This window comes from Myxine glutinosa, chromosome 9, assembly GCF_964187855.1.
Source record: "Myxine glutinosa chromosome 9, kmMyxGlut1.1, whole genome shotgun sequence".
Lineage (NCBI taxonomy): Eukaryota > Metazoa > Chordata > Myxini > Myxiniformes > Myxinidae > Myxine > Myxine glutinosa.
The window spans coordinates 18,819,677-18,841,906 of NC_136269.1; the positions used below are offsets into that span (position 1 = coordinate 18,819,677).

Here is a 22,230-nt window from a genome sequence, read left to right on the forward strand (position 1 = left end):
TGTGACGTCATGTCTTGCTTGTAATTACAATCGCAGCACTACAGTACTTGCTATTGGAATTGCAGCACTATGATACTTGCTTTTGATTGTGGGGTGGGATGGTTTGTGCTTTGGGGAAGTGCAGGGGGAAAAGGATTTGAAGGGATTGAGGATGGGAGGGATTAAAATGTACTAAAATGAACGGGGGGAGTGGTTCCAGGAAAGTACGGGGTTTGAGAAGTTGTTCGATGAAAAGGGTAAAGAATTGGGATGGATGCTGGTCTACCCTTTTGGTCTTAGGAGGAACCAGGTAATGCTCTAGAAAAGTTCATATCAAGGGCCACCATACATATATAGGTTAAAACCCATCAGTAAGTAAAGTTTTAAAAACTGTATGAATCAAATTGGCGCCCTTTATATGAACTTTTCTAGAGCATTACTTGGTCCCCCCTAAGAACACAACGGTAGACCAGCATGCACACAATATTTTTTGAATGTCCCTTCTTTTCTCGTGTTTGCCGTATGGGAGGGATTGGGACATATCACATAAAGGGACCTTTTCTATGCACGTAGTATTTTCCAAAAGAATAGTATCAAGGAACCTTCTCACAATTATGATATGGAGTATGATATGTTGTGACCAATAAAATATCTTTCAAAAATGACAAAGATTATAAAGTGCATATCCAATAATGTGCCGCAGCACTTTGCCACATAATCTAATTCAAAGATCCATCAGTGTCGGGACTTCGGAACAACAACACATATCAGATTAAGGTTCAACACCTTCGCAGAGTCTCCACACCTTTATTCTCAAGTTCCTTTTGCTCCTTCTTGCAGGAACTTCCAAGTACGTGAGTTTTGTTCAGAAGATTTAGACGGGGTGAAGACATTATTGGGTTCACTGCAACTGAAGGACACTCTTCTGGAATGTTTGGTAGAGTCCAACTTTTCCCAAAACAATTCTTGTTTCTCTTATTGTTAACTTGTTAATTTACTTGTTTATGCACCGTGATGGTGTGTGCTTCCCCATTGCACAGAACCAAAGTTCGGCCAAGGCATTTGTTGCTGATGTGTTGGGACAGGTTGTGGGGATTGCCCTTTTACATTCCGAAAAGGTCAGTAGTAACTCGTGGTTACTGTCGTCCGTCTTTTGTCTTTTGTTGGGTTCCTGTTTCTAATAGAAAGTTTTTTTTTTTAATGGTAATGTGTCTCAACCCAGTTTGTGATCTCCCTCTATATGTGCATGGTGTGTTATTTTGGAACCACTGCCAGATAATTTCACTGCTTGGTTCATCTCATCATTTGTCAATCACCCCCCTGGGTTGCACCTTTATGTTTGGGGGATTTTATCAATTATTTTCATTATTATGATTATTACCCTCACCAGAGAAGAAGGTATTGCATTTGGAGTCCTTTGTCTCTGTGTCTTTGTCCACACAGAATGTATGTCTATTAATCACATACTATTGAAATGATAAATGTAATGATAATGATACTTAACGATAATGATAATGGTACATAACGATAATGAAAACAACGACAATGATAACTGGACCTATACCATGTGACCTATGACATCATAAATATCAATAAAATTCTCCAGGAGGAATCGCTCCTCTGGTGAAAATTCTGTGTCCATGGAACAACAGTTGCAGAGAAAAAAAAATCATACTGATTGGCTCAAGCGTTGTACTTGTCGAATTATGGCGTCATAATGAAGGTACTGATGACATCATCATTAACATAACTTATTCCCAATGGGGAGTACTTGACAATGGACGATGTTTCGATCGTTTCCATGGAGTGGTTTCGGAGATATAGAGGTGCAATGTTTTTCGATTTTTCCAAGATGGCGCCTGTACCACGTGACCTGTGATGTCATAATCATCATTAAAATTTTCTACAGTAAGAGACGCTCTTAAGTTGAAAATTTCGTGTCCATCAGACTAACAGTTGCAGAGAAAAATTTTTTTTCACACTGATCGGATGAAGCATTGCACTTGCCAAATTATGACGTCATAATGAAGGCACCGATGACATCATTAACATATCTTATTCCCCATGGGGAGTACTTGACAATGAGCCATGTTTCAATTTTTTGAGCCATGACAGCAGGAAAGGACATAAGACATGCAATGGGGGGATTCATGTTGGTGTGGAAATGTACAAATGCAAAAAGACAAAGTGCAGAGATAAAACAATGGAATTAGCCCCTTAGTACGGGTCTTATTAACGAGCACAACATTGACGCCAATTCGGAATCACACCGACAGGGTTTAAGAGAGAGAGAGAGAGAGAGAGTGATGTCGAGGTTGGTTTGTCCTCCACGTCACCATTTGGGATTTGGGTAATTGCTGATCCGCTGCTCCTGACTCTCGTTTGGATCTGACATCCTTGTTAGCTCGTCCACCTCTCGTCCAGAACTACGCTCTCCGACAGCTTGTGAATCGGTGTTCATACCAACTACGGGGCGATAGCATGAGGGCAGTATGATTATATGATTTCAACTAGAACGGCACTCAGTAGACTCACTAGAGAGCATACCTCCGCCAGGTGAACAGTTTACGTTTTGTATCCCAGAGTAGACCAGAAAATCACAATACAGAATCACGTTCAATCAAAATCATCCGTCCACAACTTTTTGAGATATCCAGCTTTATATCGTTTTTGGCCCTATCTCCCAATGGTAAAGAATCACTTAAAAACTTCTACTAGCCGGATCCGGATCTTCACCAAAATTGAATCGATTCTTCCTTGTCCTGTCCTGTCCACACACAACCTGTCCAACAAGTTTCGTCCAAATCCGTCCCTAACCTTTTGAGATATCTTGTTCACAAACAAACAGACAGACAGACAGGGGTGAAAACATAACCTCCATCCACCTTTGATCGCAAAAGTCATGAGTATTTTGCATTTCCACTTTCAGAGCAGATGGTAGAGAAACTATGGCAGAAGCAACATCCCACTTTCTTGAAGGACTGGATTTGTGATGAAGTGGAATGTCCTTGAAAATGGTTTAAGGTAATCATGACATATGTCACCTGGGTCTCATGCTGCATCGCAGGCTCGTATCCCTCTGCCCATGTGGAAAGGCATTGAAAACGGAATGCATATGGACTGTGTTAGTCCCTGATGAAGGATACTTTGTGCCTGAAATGATGGACCTTCTGGGAAGTTGTCTCATTAAACTTTTCTTCCAATATATATATATATATTGTATACAAGATCGAGGCTCTTGTAAGAGCTAACATTCATCACAAAAAGACAAACGGACACACAAAACATGATAAAGGGAGCGGGAGACAAGATGGGGAGAGAGAGAGGGAAGCACACAAGTACAACATTTGAGAACACGGACATCGGGAGATCTGTGGGAGGGAGAGGGCTTGGGGCGAGGAGGCATGGGAGGGGGGGAGGGGGGTGGGAAAGGTATAAAACACGTGTACACTGCTAGAACTTCCAGGAAAGAAAGAAGTCGGGATTTCAAAAAAAAGTGGAATTGGGGTGAAATTAGCGGGGGTAGAAAAGATCAAGGTTTTGGATGGGGGAAGATAGGAGATGGTGGTGAACAGCTGTTTTAAAGACTTGGAGGGAGGAGTGGGATTGAAGGGACTGGGGGAGTTTGTTCCAGAGGCGGGAGAAAAGAGGAATGAAGGAGTGAAGGTGAGCAGAGAGTCTATTAAATGTTTCTATTAAAACATATTAAATATTGTTTTTCTCTCACTTTTCAGGACATTGAATTTATTCGTGCTCATTACAACATTGAAGATTTTATTGATTACGATCAATATTTACCATCGGAGCATGCTTGGTTGCAGCACTTTCTCCTGAATCCTGCCTTCATCCGCTTCAGGAAATATTACCTGCAGGAGCTTTTCCGCCAATCACACTCTTCCAGTTTCTACTACCGTGTCTATCCTCGATATTCCAATGACAATGTCAGTCCGCTGTTTCATAAGTGCATGGACATTGCACTTGTTATTATTATTACCAGCAACGGTACCCGCCCTATGGGCGGGGCTTCAATTGGGAGGCCCAAATAAAAAGGCAAAATATCAGAAATTGAAGGTTTTTCTTATTTTAAACGATTTATATAAACATCCGTTAAATCATATCACACGCAAATCGTCAAAATCTAAACATTATTTGTAGAATTTCAATATAAGCCACATCACTGTTCATATCGGTAAATATTATTCCATCGTGTTTGGAAAAACTGGAAAATTGGAAAACCAATATGGCCTATTTTACTCCAGGGAGTCCCAGGATTACCCACCCAAAATATCGTTGCGATCAGTTCAGCCGTTTTTGCGGTACCTGGGAATAGACAGACAGACAGACATTTGGTGAATTATAGTAAGATAAATATTATTGCAATTACTATTTTTAATTTTTTTTGTATACATGTGGAAGAACTAGTACACTGAACTGATCAGGATGTAACCGACATAAACAGGATGCAAAATACGCAAAACTGGAAACTCGGAAAGAGGTGGGCATGGTGGAGGGCTAACGGGGGTAGAAAAGATCATCGTTTTGGATGGAGGTGATCTGAGATGGGGGTGAACAGCTGTCTTGAAGACTTTGATGGAGGAATGAGATTAAAGAGAATGTGAATGTTGGTTCCGCAAGGTGGGGAAAAAGAGGAACGAATGAGTGGAGGTGAGCAGAAAGGGTGTTTTTATTAATTGATAAAAGGCATTTATCATGAGTTTATTAAAAAGGAAGTCAAATTGGTCACCTTGAGTTTTGTGAAGCAGTTTCTGATTGGGTGGATGAGGGAAAGGCAGTGCATGCAGTATATGTAGACATTCAGGAGGTATTTGATAAGGTACAACATAGGAGGTTGTTAGTCAGTTGTATTTGTATGGAGATCGTTTATAAATCAAGATAGTGGTAAGACTCAGCCTGAAATCCTTCTGATGTCGGAAAAATGAGTAACAGGGTACTGGGTCCTCTCTCAAGGAGGTTGGTGGTAGGATTTGCACTCCGTCTGCCATGAAAACACCCCATTCCATAGCACACTCAGTAGTGTGTGTCAGGATGGTGCTGAGGAGTCTCCAAGGATGCAGTGACGTGCTGATCCAGCGTACGCTCCCATATATATATATATATAGTGGTAACACTATCGGAATTCAGTGAGACCTCACCTGGAATATTGTGTTGAGTCTGGCCACCAAATCTGAGGATGGAGATACCTGCCATAGAAGAGGGTACTGTGTAGGACAACCACATTCTAGGGCCTACTGTACCTAGACTAAGCTATGAGAAGCAGCTGAAGGAAAACAAGACTTTTTATATTAGAAAGGAGATGAAGATGGGCATGAGCATTGAGATGGAAAATGATGATTAAAGGCAAGAAGAAAGACAGCGCGACATGAGCACGATGGTGGAGGAGGCAAAACTTTACGAGTCGTCCAGGGAAGGAGGAAAAGGGGGAATGGAAAGTGGAGTGGGAGAAAGGTGTTTGGAAACAGGTATGTGGGAAGATTGGACATTTTAAAATTCCGTTTAAAAAGGTTTCAATTCTTCTTCGTTTGGATTGGTTCGAGTTGAGCGAAATAGATGGTGAAATGAGTCGGCCTTATCTACTCATGGGCTTGCTCAGTGAACTGTTACAGCAAATTCCATCCTCTATCAAGGCGGTGTATTGGAAACTCCTCCACCAAGTGGTCTGGTGTCTGTATCTAACCGCAGATGTTAGCCGTGCCTTCGGATTGGTTTGCTGCAGCTCACACAAGGCCTTAGGTTTGCTCCAGCTCACAATATGTCATTGAATGGGGAAAACGCTGTACATTGACTGATTTTTGCCGACTATCAGGCACTCTTGGAAATGCACTTCATAATTTATTTTTAATTTTTTTAATACATTTTATTGATCACATTACACTCCATATCTAGGATAAATATTATTTGTAATACCGGATACCACCAAAGGTGGCGCTATTTCGACGCACATCAATTTTGGAGTTTCGGTGACACACATTTGCTCCATTATAGAAAGATATCATACACTGTTGATTTAAATGTCATACTTAAAACCCTTTAATATGTCTGGAATTTTTACCCACGTGCTTCCAGCAGGGAAACAGGTGCCACACTTTGAGCTCTGTACTGCACAGCTTGGTGCCTGTGCGGCCTCGGCGGCAAGTGTGCTACCCACTGCAGGAGCTTGGCACATTGGCACCATCGGCTCACATCATAACGAAGCAGGTGGGCAGCCATAAAAATTGCTCACATTAACGTATTGCACCATTTATTAACATAATTATTAGTGGTTGACCAATGTATCGGCTCGGCCGATATATCGGTCGATATCTGGCATTTTGAGGTTATCGGCATCGGCTGATGATGGCGCCGATATGGCTAATATAAAAACTTTCCTTCTCGTGATGCTCGGCAGCTTGATGACCAAACTTTTCTGGTTTTCAGAATAAAAGACCAAGAATCGAAGGATTTTGGACTGTTTTTAACAACTTGTACAGCCACTACCCACGGAAGTGGCAGTAACAACAACAACAACAACAACAACATGCATTTTAAGGCCATTTCCCCTGCTAGAGCAGGGGTTAGGCTTGCGGTCCCCATGACAATCTTCTCCATTTTGCCCTATTTTCTGCATCTCTCCTTGTTAAACCCCTTGCCCGCATTTCTTCTTCCACCATCTTTAGCCAAGTCTTTCTCGGCCTTCCCCGTCCTCTACTTCCTTCTACATTCATTTCCATCACTCTTCTCAACCAGTCACTTTCATCCTTCCTCAACACATGACCAAACCATCTCAACCTGTTCCTCTTCACAGCATCAATCACAGGCAATATTCCCATCATCTTTTGCAAATTCATAATTTGTCTTTCTCTCTCCTTCCTTCCTTCCTTCTCTCTCTCTCTCTCTCTCTCTCTCTCTCTCTCTCTCTCTCTCTCTCTCTCTCTCTCTCTCTCTCTCTCTCTCTCTCTCTGTCTCTGTCTCTGTCTCTGTCTCTGTCTCTCTCGTCTCTGAAGTCTCTGAAGTCTCTGAAGTCTCTCAACTCAAGTCTTCCTCTTTGTCCTCTCTCAACTGTTGTAGAAATGGGTGAATCATATATTTATCTATAATTCCACACAACCCATCATCTTCCACTCTCTCAAGTGGCAGGAAGGGTCATGCTATTATCTTCTCTGGGGTATATAAATTACAGTAGATCTAGGCCCAGGCCCGTTCGTCTGTAGTCGCCGCTATAAGCATAGAATGCCTCAAGTATGTCGGGATTCCTCTAGATTTCTTTCAGTTTAGTGTTAAGCAGCAGTCGAGACTGTTTAAAGAGGTAGCAACTCATGAAGGACACAGTGGGATCTTTAAAGTCCACCAACCAATGTTGACAGATGGGACACCAGTTTAATGTCCATCAGAGGAATGACACACACATTGATGAATCAACATGCCTGTGAAATACGAGGATGACAGCTGGGTCGGGATACAAAACCCTGGCTAGACAGCTTGGAGGAGAGTGTGCATAGCTCTAGGCCACCTGCCAGCCCATCTGTTGATATTATTATCATTATGCCATTATCATTGGATGAAAATTAACCGATTAATTTGTGTTTATCATAATTTTGACAAAAATTAAAACTTGGATGATATAGAGGCTGGAGTCGGGATTGGAGGAAGATGGATGAACAACCGAAGGTATCCTGACGATAACACTCTGTTGGCAGAAAGTAAAGAGGACTTGATGAAACTGCTGCAGACATTGATGAAGGAAAGTGGAAAGCTTGTCTTTCTTTAAACCTAAAAAAGACGAAAATCTTGTCAAATGAGACGATCAATGTGTTCAGAAGAGGTGTGTTCCATTGCCAATCAGCTTGTAGAGTGTTCGCCAAGCAGCTCTCTTGAATTTTAGCACTCAAACAAGCACTGCAATGAACCGGTTGATAGGACCAACTGGCTTTTTTGTATTCTAAGTCGAGGCTCGTATAAGAGGCAAGACATATAACAATAACATATAACACAAGGTTTTGGATAAGGGAAGGTAAGTGATGGTGGTGAACAGCTGTTTTGAAGACCTGGAAGTAGGATTGGGATTGAAGAGAGTGGGGGAGTTTGTTCCAGAGGTGGGGAAAAAAGAGGAATGAAAGCATGAATGTGAGCAGATTTTGGATTTTGATTTTGGCAGTTTCACCAGAAGAGAGTTGCTGACAGATCTTGTGCGTCCTGCAGGAATATTTCGGGGACACAGCACAGACAGATGCCGGGCCGGATGGTGAACAGGGGATGCAAGGCCGGATAGGAGTCGGAAGAAGACAGAAAGACCACCAACCTGCCTGCGATGAGAGAGTGAAAGGCCCTCAGAATCAATTTCATTGCGGGAGATTCCAATGATTCTGAAAGCTTTGGTTTCTACAGCGTGAAGACGAGCTAGGTGTGAGGCAGGAGCACCAGCCCAGAGTGGAGAGCAGTATTCCATCAAGATGTGGATGAAAGCCTTGTATGTGGTGAGGAGCTCCGGTGTGCCAAGGAAGGACTTCGCACAACGGGTTGTCATACCCTTCCTCCCGTCCATGGTACACGGAATCTTGTGGTGAGGCTGTTGCCCTGAAACAACTTGCTTTCGTCTCCTGGAAAGCAAATCCAACGGAAGGAAATCTCATTTCCTTTCACAAAGCCCGAAACAAGTGTGTGTCCACCCTCAGGAGAGCCAGGAAACAATATCTCACCGTTCTCAAGACCGAACTCTCTTATCTGTCTCCCTCTTCCAAATCCTGGTGGCGTCTGGTCAAATCTGTTTCTGGTGTTTGTTCCCCCTCCATCCCCTCCCTCACCTCAAACGGCTTAACGGCTGACTCCGCACGTGAAAAAGCTGAATGCCTCAACTCTGTGTTTGCCTCTAAATCTTGTGTCCCAAACCCATCCCTCTCTGTACCCACCGTACCCAGTCGTACCCAGCTGCTCCTGGACTCTGTGTCCTTTCCTCCTGACAAGGTGGAAAAGTTTCTGTCAACCCTCGACTCTGATTCTGCAACTGGTCCTGACGGCATCAGCCCACGGGTCCTAAAATCATGTTCTTCCGCTCTTTCACTCCCTCTTTCTGTTCTCTTCACCCTCTCTTTTGCTCAAGGTCATCTGCCATCTGCTTGGAAATCAGCCAACATCACCGCTTTGCACAAAAAAGGTGCAAAAACAGATCCCAGCAACTACAGACCAATCAGCCTTCTCCCAATTATCAGCAAAGTCATGGAATCCATCATTGCTTCAGATATGAAATCTTTCCTCTTCTCCAATGGCTTGATCTCTGATCATCAATTTGGTTTCAGACCTGGTCACTCTACTCTGGACATGCTGCTTCTGCTTTCTCAACAATGGATGGAGGTCCTCAACGCCAAACAGGAAATTAGAGCTGTCTCCCTTGACATTTCACGTGCCTTCGATACGGTCTAGCACCCTGCTCTGCTCATCAAACTCTCCTCCTTTGGTATCCATGGAAATCTCCACGCATGGCTGGCGGACTTCCTCTCTGGTCGTAGTCAACGTGTGGCCCTGAATGGGTTTCTCTCATCTCCTCTTCCTGTTCAGGCTGGAGTTCCCCAAGGTAGTGTTCTGGGCCCTGTGCTTTTTCTGGTCTTCATCAATGATCTCTCTGACTCTCTTGAAAATCCTCTCTATCTCTTTGCTGACGACTCTACTCTCTGTCGCTCCATTCCTCATCCCTCAGATCGGCAGTCTGCAGCCTCCTCACTCTCTGCAGACCTGGACAAAATCACAGACTGGGCAAACAAATGGAACATGTCTTTCAATCCTGATAAATCTCACACTCTTACGATGTCTCTCCGAAAAGACCAACTGGAAAACCCTCCCATCCACTTTCTGAATAATCCTCTCCAAGAAGTTCTGTCACTCAAGCTTTTGGGTCTCACTATTTGCCATGATCTTTCCTGGGAAAACCACATTTCAAACCTGGCCTCCAAATCCAGTCGCCGACTGGGCATCCTCCGTTGTGCGAAGTCCTTCCTTGGCACACCTGAGCTCCTCACCACATACAAGGCTTTCATCCGCAGCTCTATGGAATACTGCTCTCCCCTCTGGTCTGGTGCTCCTGCCTCACACCTAGCCCGTCTTCACGCTGTTGAAACCAAAGCATTCAGAATCATTGGAATCTCCCGCGATGAAGCTAACTCCAAGGGCCTTTCACTCACTCACCGCAGGCAGGTTGGTGGTCTTTCCGTCTTCTACCGACTCCTCTCTGGCCTTGCCCCCCCAGCCCTCTCTGGGCTCTGTCCCCCAAATATTCCTACAGGTCGCACAAGATCTGCCTGCAACCCTCTTATGGTTAAACTGCCAAAATCAAGAATTTCTGCTCACCTTCACTCCTTCATTCCTCTTTTCTCCCGCCTCTGGAACAAACTCCCTCACTCTCTTCAATCCCACTCCACCCTCCAGGTCTTTAAAACAGCTGTTCACCACCATCTCTTATCCTACCCCATCCAAAACCTTGATCTTTTCTACCCCCGCTAATTTCGGTCCCCTTGTGTTTTATACCTCTCCCCCCCCCCCCCCCCCTCCCCTTCCCATGCCTCCTGTCCCCCAAGCCCTGTCCTTCCCACACTTCTCCCTGCTCTCAAATGTTGTGGTTGTGTGCTTCCCCTTCTCTCCCCATCTTGTCTTCCACTCACTCTTTTTGTATATTTTGTTTGTCTGGTTGATTTGTTTGTGAAATAAATGTTAGCTCTTTCACGAGCCTCGATTCAGTATACAAAAAAAAACAAAAAAAAAACAAAAAAACGGAGGATGCCCAGTCGGCGACTAGCTTTGGAGGCCAGCTTGGAAATGTGGTTTCCCAGGAAAGATCATGGCAGATAGTGAGACCCAAAAGCTTAAGTGACAGAACTTCTTTGAGAGGATTGTTGAGAAAGTAGATGGGAGGGTTTTCCAGATGGTCTTTTCGGAGACACATCGTGAGAGTGTGAGATCTGTCAGGATTGAAAGACATGTTTCACTTGTATTACCGTAGCCTGATGTTGGCTTAGCGGTTAGGGTGCCGGTTTGGGATCCTCGGATCCTGAGTTTGAATCCCGATCGATTGTTGAATTAACGCCAGGGGGTTGCCTCAGCCTGTCATCCTTCCGAGGTCTGCAAATTGAGTAGCAGCTCACTGATAATTGGGGCACTGCATCAGCGGCACAAACGCGCTTCCAGAAAAAATGATGCAACCAGCAGCCACAGTCTGCATAAGGGAAAAAAACGTGTTTGACCAGTTTGTAATTTTATCCAGGTCTGCAGAGTAAAGAAGCTGCTGCCTGCTGCAGCTGAGATATGAGGTGGCAGAGAGTGGAGTCATCAAGAAAAAGATAGAGAGGGTTTTCCAGAGAGTCGGAGAGATCATTGATGACGATGAGAAAAAGCACTCAGCCCAGAACACTGCATTGGGAACTCCAGCCAGAACAGGAAGGGGAGATGAGAGTATTCCATTTAGAGCCACATGTTACAGCAGGAGAGGAAGTCTGCGAGCCATGAGTGGAGATTTCCATGGATACCATAGGAGGAGAGTTTGATGAGCAGAGCGGGGTGCCAGACCGTATCGAAGGCACGTGATATGTCAAGGGAGACAGGTCTGATTTCCTGCTTAACATTGAGGACCTCCATCCATTGTTGAGACAGCAGAAGCAGCATGTCCAGAGTAGAATGACCTGGTCTGAATCCAAATTGATGATCAGAGATCAAGCCATTGGAGAAGAGGAAGGATTTGATATCAGAAAACATGATGGATTCCATGACTTTGCTGATAATTGGAAACAGGCTGATTGGTCTGCAGTTGCAAGGATCTGTTTTTGCACCTTTTTGTGTAAAGCGGTAATGTTTGCTGATTTCCAATCAGATGCTAGATGACGTTGAGCAAAAGAGGGTGAAAAGAACAGAGAGAGGGTGAGATAGAGCAGCAGAGCAGGATTTTAGGACCCGTGGGCTGATGCCGTCTGGTCCAGTTGCAGAATCAGAGTCGAGGGTTGACAGAAACTTGTCCACCTTGTCAGGAGAGAAGGACACAGAGTCTTGGAGCAGCTGGGTACGACTGGGTACGGTGGGTACAGAGAGGGATGGGTTTGGGACTCAAGATTTCGAAGGAAACACAGAGTTGAGGCTTGGCATGTCATGCCCATGCGTAAGTACTTGTGCCCATCGGACATGACACAGCATGGACATGACCCATTCCTAAGTACTTCCACATTTCCATCTGTCGAGTAACAAAATGCTAACGAACCTTAGGAATATTATTATGCATCAAGTTACAGTCACAATTGGGCTGTGAGGGCGTCGGTGTCAATACCGCACATCACACTTGAAACTATCGCCGGGAGAAATTACATATGAGGCCTTAATACATGTTATAATAATAAATAATCCATATATATACTATCTACATATAATCTGATGGTGATAATAATCAAGCAGCCAATGGGATTCATCATTCATGCGTAAAGACTCATGCAAGCAGCTTTGTTATAGCAGCCGGTAACACGAGTTTGTTACTAAATTACCCTCAGACACAGAGAGAGATCTGAGTTAAAAGAGGAATGCTGGAAGACAAGCTGCTGCATGCTGTGCTTGGAATACTTGAGAATGAGGAACCAAGCTTACAATGCGGGACTAACTGTACGCTCGGAATCAAAGCCAAGATGTCGTCAGTGGAGCAAAGATTCAAACCGGATTTGGATTCGTCCTATTTGATGTTGTGTCATTCGTCGAAATGTTGCTACTTTATCCCGTGCAATATTTCATGTTGGGTAGTTCATTCTTTTGTGCTATTCGTTTCGTGTTGTCAAGGCTTCTTCTTCATGGCCTTCCCTCGGATAGAAGGTTTAACTCATCTTGCTTTTCCTCAATACTATTTCCTCTCCTCGTTTCATAAAATCAAAACGTACAAAAAACTAGAAAGCATCTGAAAATGCAAAGCCCGTCCGAGTCCATTTGTAATCAGACATCTTCCTCTTCTTCTGTATGCTCAAAATAAAAACAGTTTAAAAAAAAAAATGCAAAATGAAAATTGTTGATTTAAAAAAAGAAATAAGCAGCTTTCAGCTTTTGATTGGTTAATCAATTCAGCCAGCCAATATGCAATTTCTTTAAATTTCAGGTCATTTGGATGAAAATTGACAATTTTATGCAACCTTGACCTTTGACCTTTTAATCTAAAAAACAACAACAATCGACACCTACCTTTTGCTTAGTAAACCAATTCAGTGACCCAATATGCAATTTATTTTAATTTCAGGTCAATCGGATGAAAATTTATGATTTTATGTGATGCTGACCTTTGACCTTTTGACAAAATTATTAATTTGATTTCTCCGTATTATCATAACTAGTGAGATACCCGTGCTATGCACGGGTGGGAGGCCAGAAGCAAACAGGCAATGCAGATACGACAAATGCTAAAGCATGAAACCATTAAATTCCACATTCCTGTAGCACCTTCAGTCTCACGTCAGACATGGACGGCAAGTTCGTGAAGGACTTCCATGAAAAATGGGTACGTTCACGTATAGAAACATCGACCGTGGGACCGTGGCGAATCTGCATATGGCGATCCGCGAAGTTCACGTTTACAAGGTAGAAACCATCACGGCATGTCGTCATTCACTTGAACTTGATATCGCTTTTTTCATTCCAAACAAATAACTCCAATCACAAATTAATCACAAAATAAACTTTTAACAACATTGTTAATGTTTCCTTAATTGTAAAAACTACCAAGTCAACAGTTAAAAGGATTTTGAGTTGATAGGTGTTACGGCCTCGGCAAGATCGATGGAGACAGCGATCTGTTGGCTTATACACCACCCAAATAGCTATGTGGAATTCTCTCATGTATGAGTTCAAATTCGTTTGAACTTTGGCCGAGGTCATTATTTACTTTTAATGATGTTCATATACGAATCAAAAAGAAGATACTTGGTTTTGGGTCGTCCTTTCCGCATATCTCGTGGGATTGTGAGTTGGAGAGACGACCGTGATGGCAGGGTGGGGGTTGGCATTCTCTCAAGCAGGGATTCAACCCATGTCCTTATAAAAGGTCTTTGTCCGAGGTCACCGAGTCCGATCGGTGCAGCCGTTTGTGCGGCACCCGGGAAAATAACGTTATGCGGGAGTCCAAACCTGAAAATGCTGGAGACCAAAGCTGAAATTGGAAAAACAATATACCCTATTTTACTCCAGGGTATCCCAGGATTACCCACCCAAAATATCGTTGCGATCGGTTCAGCCGTTTTTGCGGTACCTTCGAACGGACGGACAGACAGACAGACAGACATTTGGTGAATTATAGTAAGATAAAGCTTTGGTGAAAATTTGATGACAATAGTTCAAATGGTAAAAAAAGTTACGGCCCGGAAAGACACAGACACACACCATGTGTAAGTACAGACAGACACACACACACATACGAACACACACACACACACACACACACAGAGACAGATAGACAGACATACACACAGACATATAGACAGACAGACACACACACACACAGACAGATAGGTAGACAGACAGACACACAGAAGTGATTACAAAACCCTGTCTCCTGCTGTGCAGAGGACGGGCTAAAAAAAAAAGTTTATATTTCACTCCATAACGACATTTCTATTTTTAATCCCCACCCCCACTCTTTTCTCCAAACTGAATCTACATTAAATATAAATGCTTCTTATTAAAAAGAAAAAAAAAAATTTAAGAACGCATTTCAACCCTTGTGTCTCCTTCATAAATGCTACATGTGTTCTTTGATATGTCTCTTTATTCTCTTCTTCTTCTTCTTCAAAAAGGATTATTTTTCTGAGGTGTTTACTCTGTGCCTCATCCGACAATCCTCCCCCATCACCACCCCTCTACCACACACCCTTCTCACACCACCCCTCCACCAACCGCTCACCTCACCAACTGCTCGCCAACTGCTCATACAGCACAGCATTTCTCCATGCGTTTAACAAATGTTCTAATGTCCAATCCAATGATAGTTTGTCAAAGTTGGGAATTTGGAATCAGAAAAAGCATCCACCCCCACCCCCTCAAAACTCCATGTTCCTCCTTTCTGCATCCATCCTCACCTCACCCCATCCCTAAATGCTTCCCCCTCACCACACCCTCTAAAACCTTCCCCATATGCCCAACCACAAACATTTCTCCGCACCCCACACACCCGACCTGTCCACCACGTTTCATCCGAATCCGTCCATAGTTTTTCGAGGTATCGTTGTATTTATTGTTTTTGCCCTATCAATGGTGAAGAATCACTTAAAAGATTTTCTGATGCGCATCTGGATTTGAATCCTCACCAAAATGGAATTGATTCGTTCTTGTCACACACACAACCTCTCCACCAAGTTTCATCTGAATCCGTCCTCAACGTTTGGAGATATCCTGCTAACAGACAGACAGACAGACAGACAAACAGACAGACAGACAAACAGACAGACAGACAAACAGACAGCCAGACAGACAGAAAGACAGCAAAACAGACAGACAGCCAAACAGACAGACAGCCAAACAGACAGACAGCCAAACAGACAGACAGCCAAAGAGACAGCCAGCCAAACAGACAGCCAGCCAAACAGACAGCCAAACAGACAGCCAAACAGACAACCAAACAGACAGCCAAACAGAGACAGACAGCCAAACAGACATACAGCCAAACAGACAGACAGACAGCCAGACAGACAGACAAACAGACAGCCAGACAAACAGACAGACAGCCAAACAGACAGCCAGCCAAACAGACAGCCAGCCAAACAGATATACAGCCAAACAGACAGACAGCCAAACAGACAGACAGCCAAACAGACAGCCAGCCAAACAGACAGCCAGCCAAACAGATATACAGACAAACAGACAGCCAGCCAAACAGACAGCCAGCCAAACAGATATACAGCCAAACAGACAGACAGCCAAACAGACAGACAGCCAAACAGACAGACAGCCAAACAGACAGCCAGCCAAACAGACAGCCAGCCAAACAGATATACAGACAAACAGACAGCCAGACAAACAGACAGACAGCCAAACAGACAGCCAGCCAAACAGACAGCCAGCCAAACAGATATACAGCCAAACAGACAGACAGCCAAACAGACAGACAGCCAAACAGACAGACAGCCAAACAGACAGACAGCCAAACGGAGACAGACAGCCAAACGGAGACAGACAGCCAAACAGACAGACAGCCAAACAGACAGACAGCCAAACAGACAGACAGCCAAACAGACAGACAGCCAAACAGACAGACAGACAAACAGACAGACAGCCAAACAGACAGACAGCCAAACAGACAGACAGACAAACAGACAGACAGACAAACAGACAGACAGCCAAACAGACAACCAAACAGACAGCCAGCCAAACAGACAGACAGCCAAACAGACAGACAGCCAAACAGACAGACAGCCAAACGGAGACAGACAGCCAAACGGAGACAGACAGCCAAACGGAGACAGACAGCCAAACGGAGACAGACAGCCAAACAAACAGACAGCCAAACAGACAGACAGACAAACAGACAGACAGACAGAAGTGAAAACATAAACTCCATCCACCTTAGGTGGTGGAGGTAATTACAATGATTAAGTGAGTTTGTATTTGTGGTGATAAGAGTATTTCGTCCACATTCACAGTACGTACACGTGCAGATGATGTATCCTCATGTACTGTATGTATTTTTTTTCTCTTAAAGGAAGAATTCGCCTTGTTCCACATCAACAAGAAGCTCACCCTGGAGCCAAAGGTCACAGTCAATGCCAGGCTCTTGATTGTTGGTGCATCTGATACAGGAATGTCATTTCTAGAAACCCTCATTTTCTGGTAACCTATATGACGTGCATATCCCACTAACATTACTGATGACGGCATAACAGAGAAATCTTCATTTGAAATGTAAACAAACATCTTTTTATTTCTTTTTGATGATTGTTTATTGTTGCGGTTACTTTTTAGGTAGATCACAAGTTTTAAATTCAAAATTGCTGAATGTTCGCAGAAGTTATTAATTTATCCAGGGTCCAGTCTTTGGTCACTGTCATGTTTTGAAGGGTGAGTGAGAAGTTGTTATTGTGAATCTTTTTTGCAAGATTTATGTTTGTATCTGAACCATTAAGCACATTGTATATACTAGTGAGATACCCGTGCTATGCACGGGTGGGAGACCAGAAGCAAACAGACAATGCAGAAACGGCGAATGCTAAAGCATGAAACCAATAAATTCCACATTCCTGTAGCACCTTCAGTCTCACGTCAGACATGGACAGCAAGTTCGTGAAGGACTTCCATGAAAAACGTACCCCTTGGCAAACAAACGGGTACGTTTGTTCCATACCCAGTCAATGGCGAATCTGCATATGGCGATCCGCGAATTTCACGTTTAGAAAGTAGAAACCGTCACTGCATTTCGTCATTCACTTGAACTCGATATCTCTTTTTTCATTCCAAACAGTATAACTCCAATCACAAATTAAATAGCATTAACAAAAAAAATAAACTTTTACCAACATTCGTGACATAAACAAATATTTAAATCCTGATGTGAAGTTCCGTACGGTTGGGTGAATACAATTACGAATTCAAAATCGTAATTGTATTCACTCAATTCCAATCATCAATTGATACTTTAACAAAATACTGTTTTAAATGACGGTTGTATTGGGATATTATCAAACCAGCTCATCGCCGTAATCTGTCTACTTCCGCATTCGCGGCACGTTCATAATTCTCATCAAAATCTAAACAGTATTTGTAGAATTTCAATAAAAGCCACATCACTGTTCATATCGGTAAATATTATTCCATCGTGTTTGGAAAAACTGGAAAATTGGAAAAACAATATCGTCTATTTTACTCCAGGGGGTCCCAGGATTACCCACCCAAAATATCGTTGCGATCGGTTCAGCCGTTTTTGTGGTACCTGCGAACGGACGGACGGATGGACAGACATTTGGTGAATTATAGAAGAACCACCTTTAGAGGCCATTTTTCCCCGCAGAGCAGGGGTTGGCCTTTTTTTGGGCACCGTGGTCCCCTTTTTTTGAAGCAATGTTTTATGGCCGGATGCCCTTCCTGCCGCCAACCCTGTTAGTCACCTTTTGCGACACACAGGGAATTACCAGTGAACTGGTACTCAATTTGCCCGACCTCGGAAACTCAATTTGCCCGACCTCGGAAGTATGACAGGCTGAGTCAACCCCCTGGCGTTAATTCAGTGATTCACCAGGATTCGAACCCAGGATCCTAGGATCCCAAGCTGGCACCCTAACCGCTAAGCCAACACCAGACTATTTGGTGAATTATAGTAAGAAATATATATTGTTACGGATCTCGGTCGTCGGCTCTCCCCTTATCAAGGGGGGGTTAAGCCCCTTGTCCTTTTATCTGGCCGACCCGAGTCCTGGACGTTATACCGTCCTTCCCGGCACGGCGTTAGGTAGGGTTTGTTAGGCCTAGGGGTTCACGACTACCGAGCTACTAACGCCGGCCGGAAACGAGGGAATAACTCCCGCTCGAACCACATATATATATATATATATATATATATATATATATATATATATATATATACATACACACACAAACACACACATACACACACACACACACACACACACACACACACACACACACACACACACACACACACACACACACAGACACACACACACATACACATATACACATATACACATACATACACATATATACACACACACACACACACACACACACACACACACACATACACACATACACACACACACACACACACACACAGTCTCACACACACACACACACACACACACACACACACACAGAGTCACACACACACACACGTACACACACACACATCCCACATGTCCCACATATTTTTATTTTTTATTTTTTGTACACTGAATCGAGGCTCGTGAAAGAGCTAACATTTATTTCACAAACAAATCAACCAGCCAAACAAAATATATAAAAAGAGGGAGCAGAAGACAAGATGGGGAGAGAAGGGGAAGCACACAAACACAACATTTGAGAGCAGGGAGAAGTGTGGGAGGGAGAGGGCTTGGGGGGAGGAGGCATGGGAAGGGGGGGGGGGGAGAGGTATAAAACACAAGGGGACCAAGGACTTCCAGGACAGAAGTTGGTATTTCAAATAAAATAAAATAAAGTGTAGGATTTTGGGTGAAATTAGCGGGGGTAGAAAAGATCAAGGTTTTGGATGGGGGAAGATAAGAGATGGTGGTGAACAGCTGTTTTAAAGACCTGGAGGGTGGAGTGGGATTGAAGAGAGTGAGGGAGTTTGTTCCAGAGGTGGGAGAAAAGAGGAATGAAGGAGTGAAGGTGAGCAGAAGTCTTGATTTTGGTAATTTAACCATAAGAGGGTTGCAGGCAGATCTTTTGCGACCTGTAGGAATATTTGGGGGACAGAGCCCAGAGAGAGCTGGGGGGGCAAGGCCAGAGAGGAGTCGGTAGAACACGGAAAGACCACCAAACTGCCTGCGGTGAGTGAGTGAAAGGCCCTTGGAGTTAGCTTCATCGCGGGAGATTCCAATGATTCTGAACGCTTTGGTTTCAACAGCGTGAAGATGAGCTAGGTGTGAGGCAGGAGCACCAGACCAGAGGAGAGAGCAGTATTCCATAGAGCTGCGGATGAAATCCTTGTAAGTGGTGAGGAGCTCAGGTGTACCAAGGAAGGACTTTGCACGACGGAGGATGCCCAGTCGGCGACTGGCTTTGGAGGCCAGATTTGAAATGTGGTTTTCCCAGGAAAGATCATGGCAGATAGTGAGACCCAAAAGCTTGAGTGACAGAACTTCTTGGAGAGGATTATTCAGAAAGTGGATGGGAGGGTTGTCCAGTCGGTCTTTTCAGAGAGACATCGTAAGAGTGTGAGATTTGTCAGGATTGAAAGACATGTTACACTTGTTTGCCCAGTCTGTGATTTTGTCCAGGTCTGCAGAGAGTGAGGAGGCTGCAGACTGCCGATCGGAGGGATGAGGAATGGAGCGTCAGAGAGTAGAGTCGTCAGCAAAGAGATAGAGAGGATTTTCAAGAGAGTCAGAGAGATCATTGATGAAGACCAGAAAAAGCACAGGGCCCAGAACACTGCCTTGGGGAACTCCAGCCTGAACAGGAAGAGGAGATGAGAGAAACCCATTCAGGGCCACACGTTGACTACGACTAGAGAGGAAGTCCGCCAGCCATGCGTGGAGATTTCCATGGATACCAAAGGAGAAGAGTTTGGTGAGCAGAGCGGGGTGCCAGACCGTATCGAAGGCACGTGAAATGTCAAGGGAGACAGCTCTAATTTCCTGTTTGGTGTTGAGGACCTCCATCCATTGTTGAGAAAGCAGAAGCAGCATGTCCAGAGTAGAGTGACCAGGTCTGAAACCAAATTGATGGTCAGAGATCAAGCCATTGGAGAAGAGGAAAGATTTCATATCTGAAGCAATGATGGATTCCATGACTTTGCTGATAATTGGGAGAAGGCTGATTGGTCTGTAGTTGCTAGGATCTGTTTTTGCACCTTTTTTGTGCAAAGCGGTGATGTTTGCTGATTTCCAAGCAGATGGCAGATGACCTTGAGCAAAAGAGAGGGTGAAGAGAACAGAGAGAGGGAGTGAAAGAGCGGAAGAACATGATTTTAGGACCCGTGGGCTGATGCTGTCAGGACCAGTTGCAGAATCAGAGTCGAGGGTTGACAGAAACTTTTCCACCTTGTCAGGAGGAAAGGACACAGAATCCAGGAGCAGCTGGGTACGACTGGGTATGGTGGGTACAGAGAGGGATGGGTTTGGGACACAAGATTTAGAGGCAAACAGAGTTGAGGCATTCAGCTTTTTCACATGCAGAGTCAGCCGTGTAGCCGTTTGAGGTCAGGGAGGGGATGGAGGGGGAACAAACACCAGAAACAGATTTGACCAGACGCCACCAGGATTTGGAAGAGGGAGACAGATAAGAGAGTTCGGTCTTGAGAACGGTGAGATATTGTTTCCTGGCTCTCCTGAGGGTGGACACACACTTGTTTCGGGCTTTGTGAAAGGAAATGAGATTTCCTCCCGTTGGATTTGCTTTCCAGGAAATGAAAGCAAGTTGTTTCTGGGCAACAGCCTCACCACAAGATTCCGTGTACCATGGACGGGAGGAAGGGTATGACAACTGAAGACGAGATGGGATAAATCTGTGCATGAGAGAGAGCAGTTTACTTTGGAAGAATTCCCAGGATGTGTTGATGTCAGAGGCGGTAGAGATGGGAGACCAGTCCAGATGATTGATGGCTGCTTGAAGACCGTGCCAGTTGGCCTGAGTGAAATGCCAGACTCGTCGACGCTGAGGAGGCTCTCTGAGAATGGTCAGAGATGTCCACTTTAACAAGCACATGATCAGATGAGCCAATTGGAGCAGAAGAGCAGCAGACATTTTCAGGGAAGTTAGTCATAACTAGAGTCCCTGTATAAAGAGAGTTGCGCCATGCGCTGACCCGAGATTTCTGGTCACGTGATTTCGTGGCGCCATTTTGTGTCTAACTTCACCGTGCGTGAACGTCAGCTTGGTACGGGAATGTTGTTTATTGCCAAACAAAATGACTGGTTGTTCTGCTTTTGGTTGTTCAAACCAATCTGGGAAATATAAGATGTATAGATTTCCAAGTGATAAAGTCAGAAGACAAATTTGGGAAGCGAAAGTCAGACGAAAGAGCTGGAAAGCGATCGACTCCTCGAGACTCTGCCAGGTAGGCCCACGCCGCTTGATGATCGATGTTCAAAAGCAATTCTATCTGCTCGGTTTTTTTTTGGTTGTCTGTCCGTTGAAAACCCTTTTAAAGGGAAGTGATTTGTGTTTGTTTATAATCTTCAAGGAGCTGACCAAAAATGCATTTCCGTGGGAAGAACCCTGCTCAATTTTTTTCGGGTAGTCCTAGCGGACCGCATATTGTCATTAATTAATGAAATGTCCCGGTACAGTGACATTGCCTGGTCTGCGGTTGGGTAGTCTGCGGGCAATGTCACTGTACTTTTTCAGAGGGAATTAATTTTGATTTTATAGGGGTGGGAAACCCATGGTACGTTTTGTTTTCAGTTGTCTGTCCGTCCATTCAAAACTTATTCCGAGGCAAGTTATTTTTTTGGTTTAAAATCTTTGGTCGAACTGCCCGACTGCCACGGCCTGAAGCAGAAGATACTAGCAAAGTATATCAATGTACGACTTCGCATCTACTGCCAGAAAATGAACGATGAAAGTAAAAAGAAATATGCAAGAACA

General features: G+C 44.1%; 1 protein-coding gene across 1 annotated transcript in view; it reads left to right on the forward strand.

Annotated features, from left to right (window-relative positions):
* Positions 1-22,230, forward strand: part of CFAP61 (cilia and flagella associated protein 61) — a 258,248-nt gene that overhangs the window by 108,291 nt on the left and 127,727 nt on the right. The window contains exons 12-16 of the mRNA XM_078785078.1: positions 820-829; positions 1,020-1,097; positions 3,714-3,920; positions 6,064-6,195; positions 16,670-16,797. Coding sequence (XP_078641204.1) covers positions 820-829; positions 1,020-1,097; positions 3,714-3,920; positions 6,064-6,195; positions 16,670-16,797 — 555 coding nt within the window. The remainder of the gene's footprint in view (positions 1-819; positions 830-1,019; positions 1,098-3,713; positions 3,921-6,063; positions 6,196-16,669; positions 16,798-22,230) is intronic.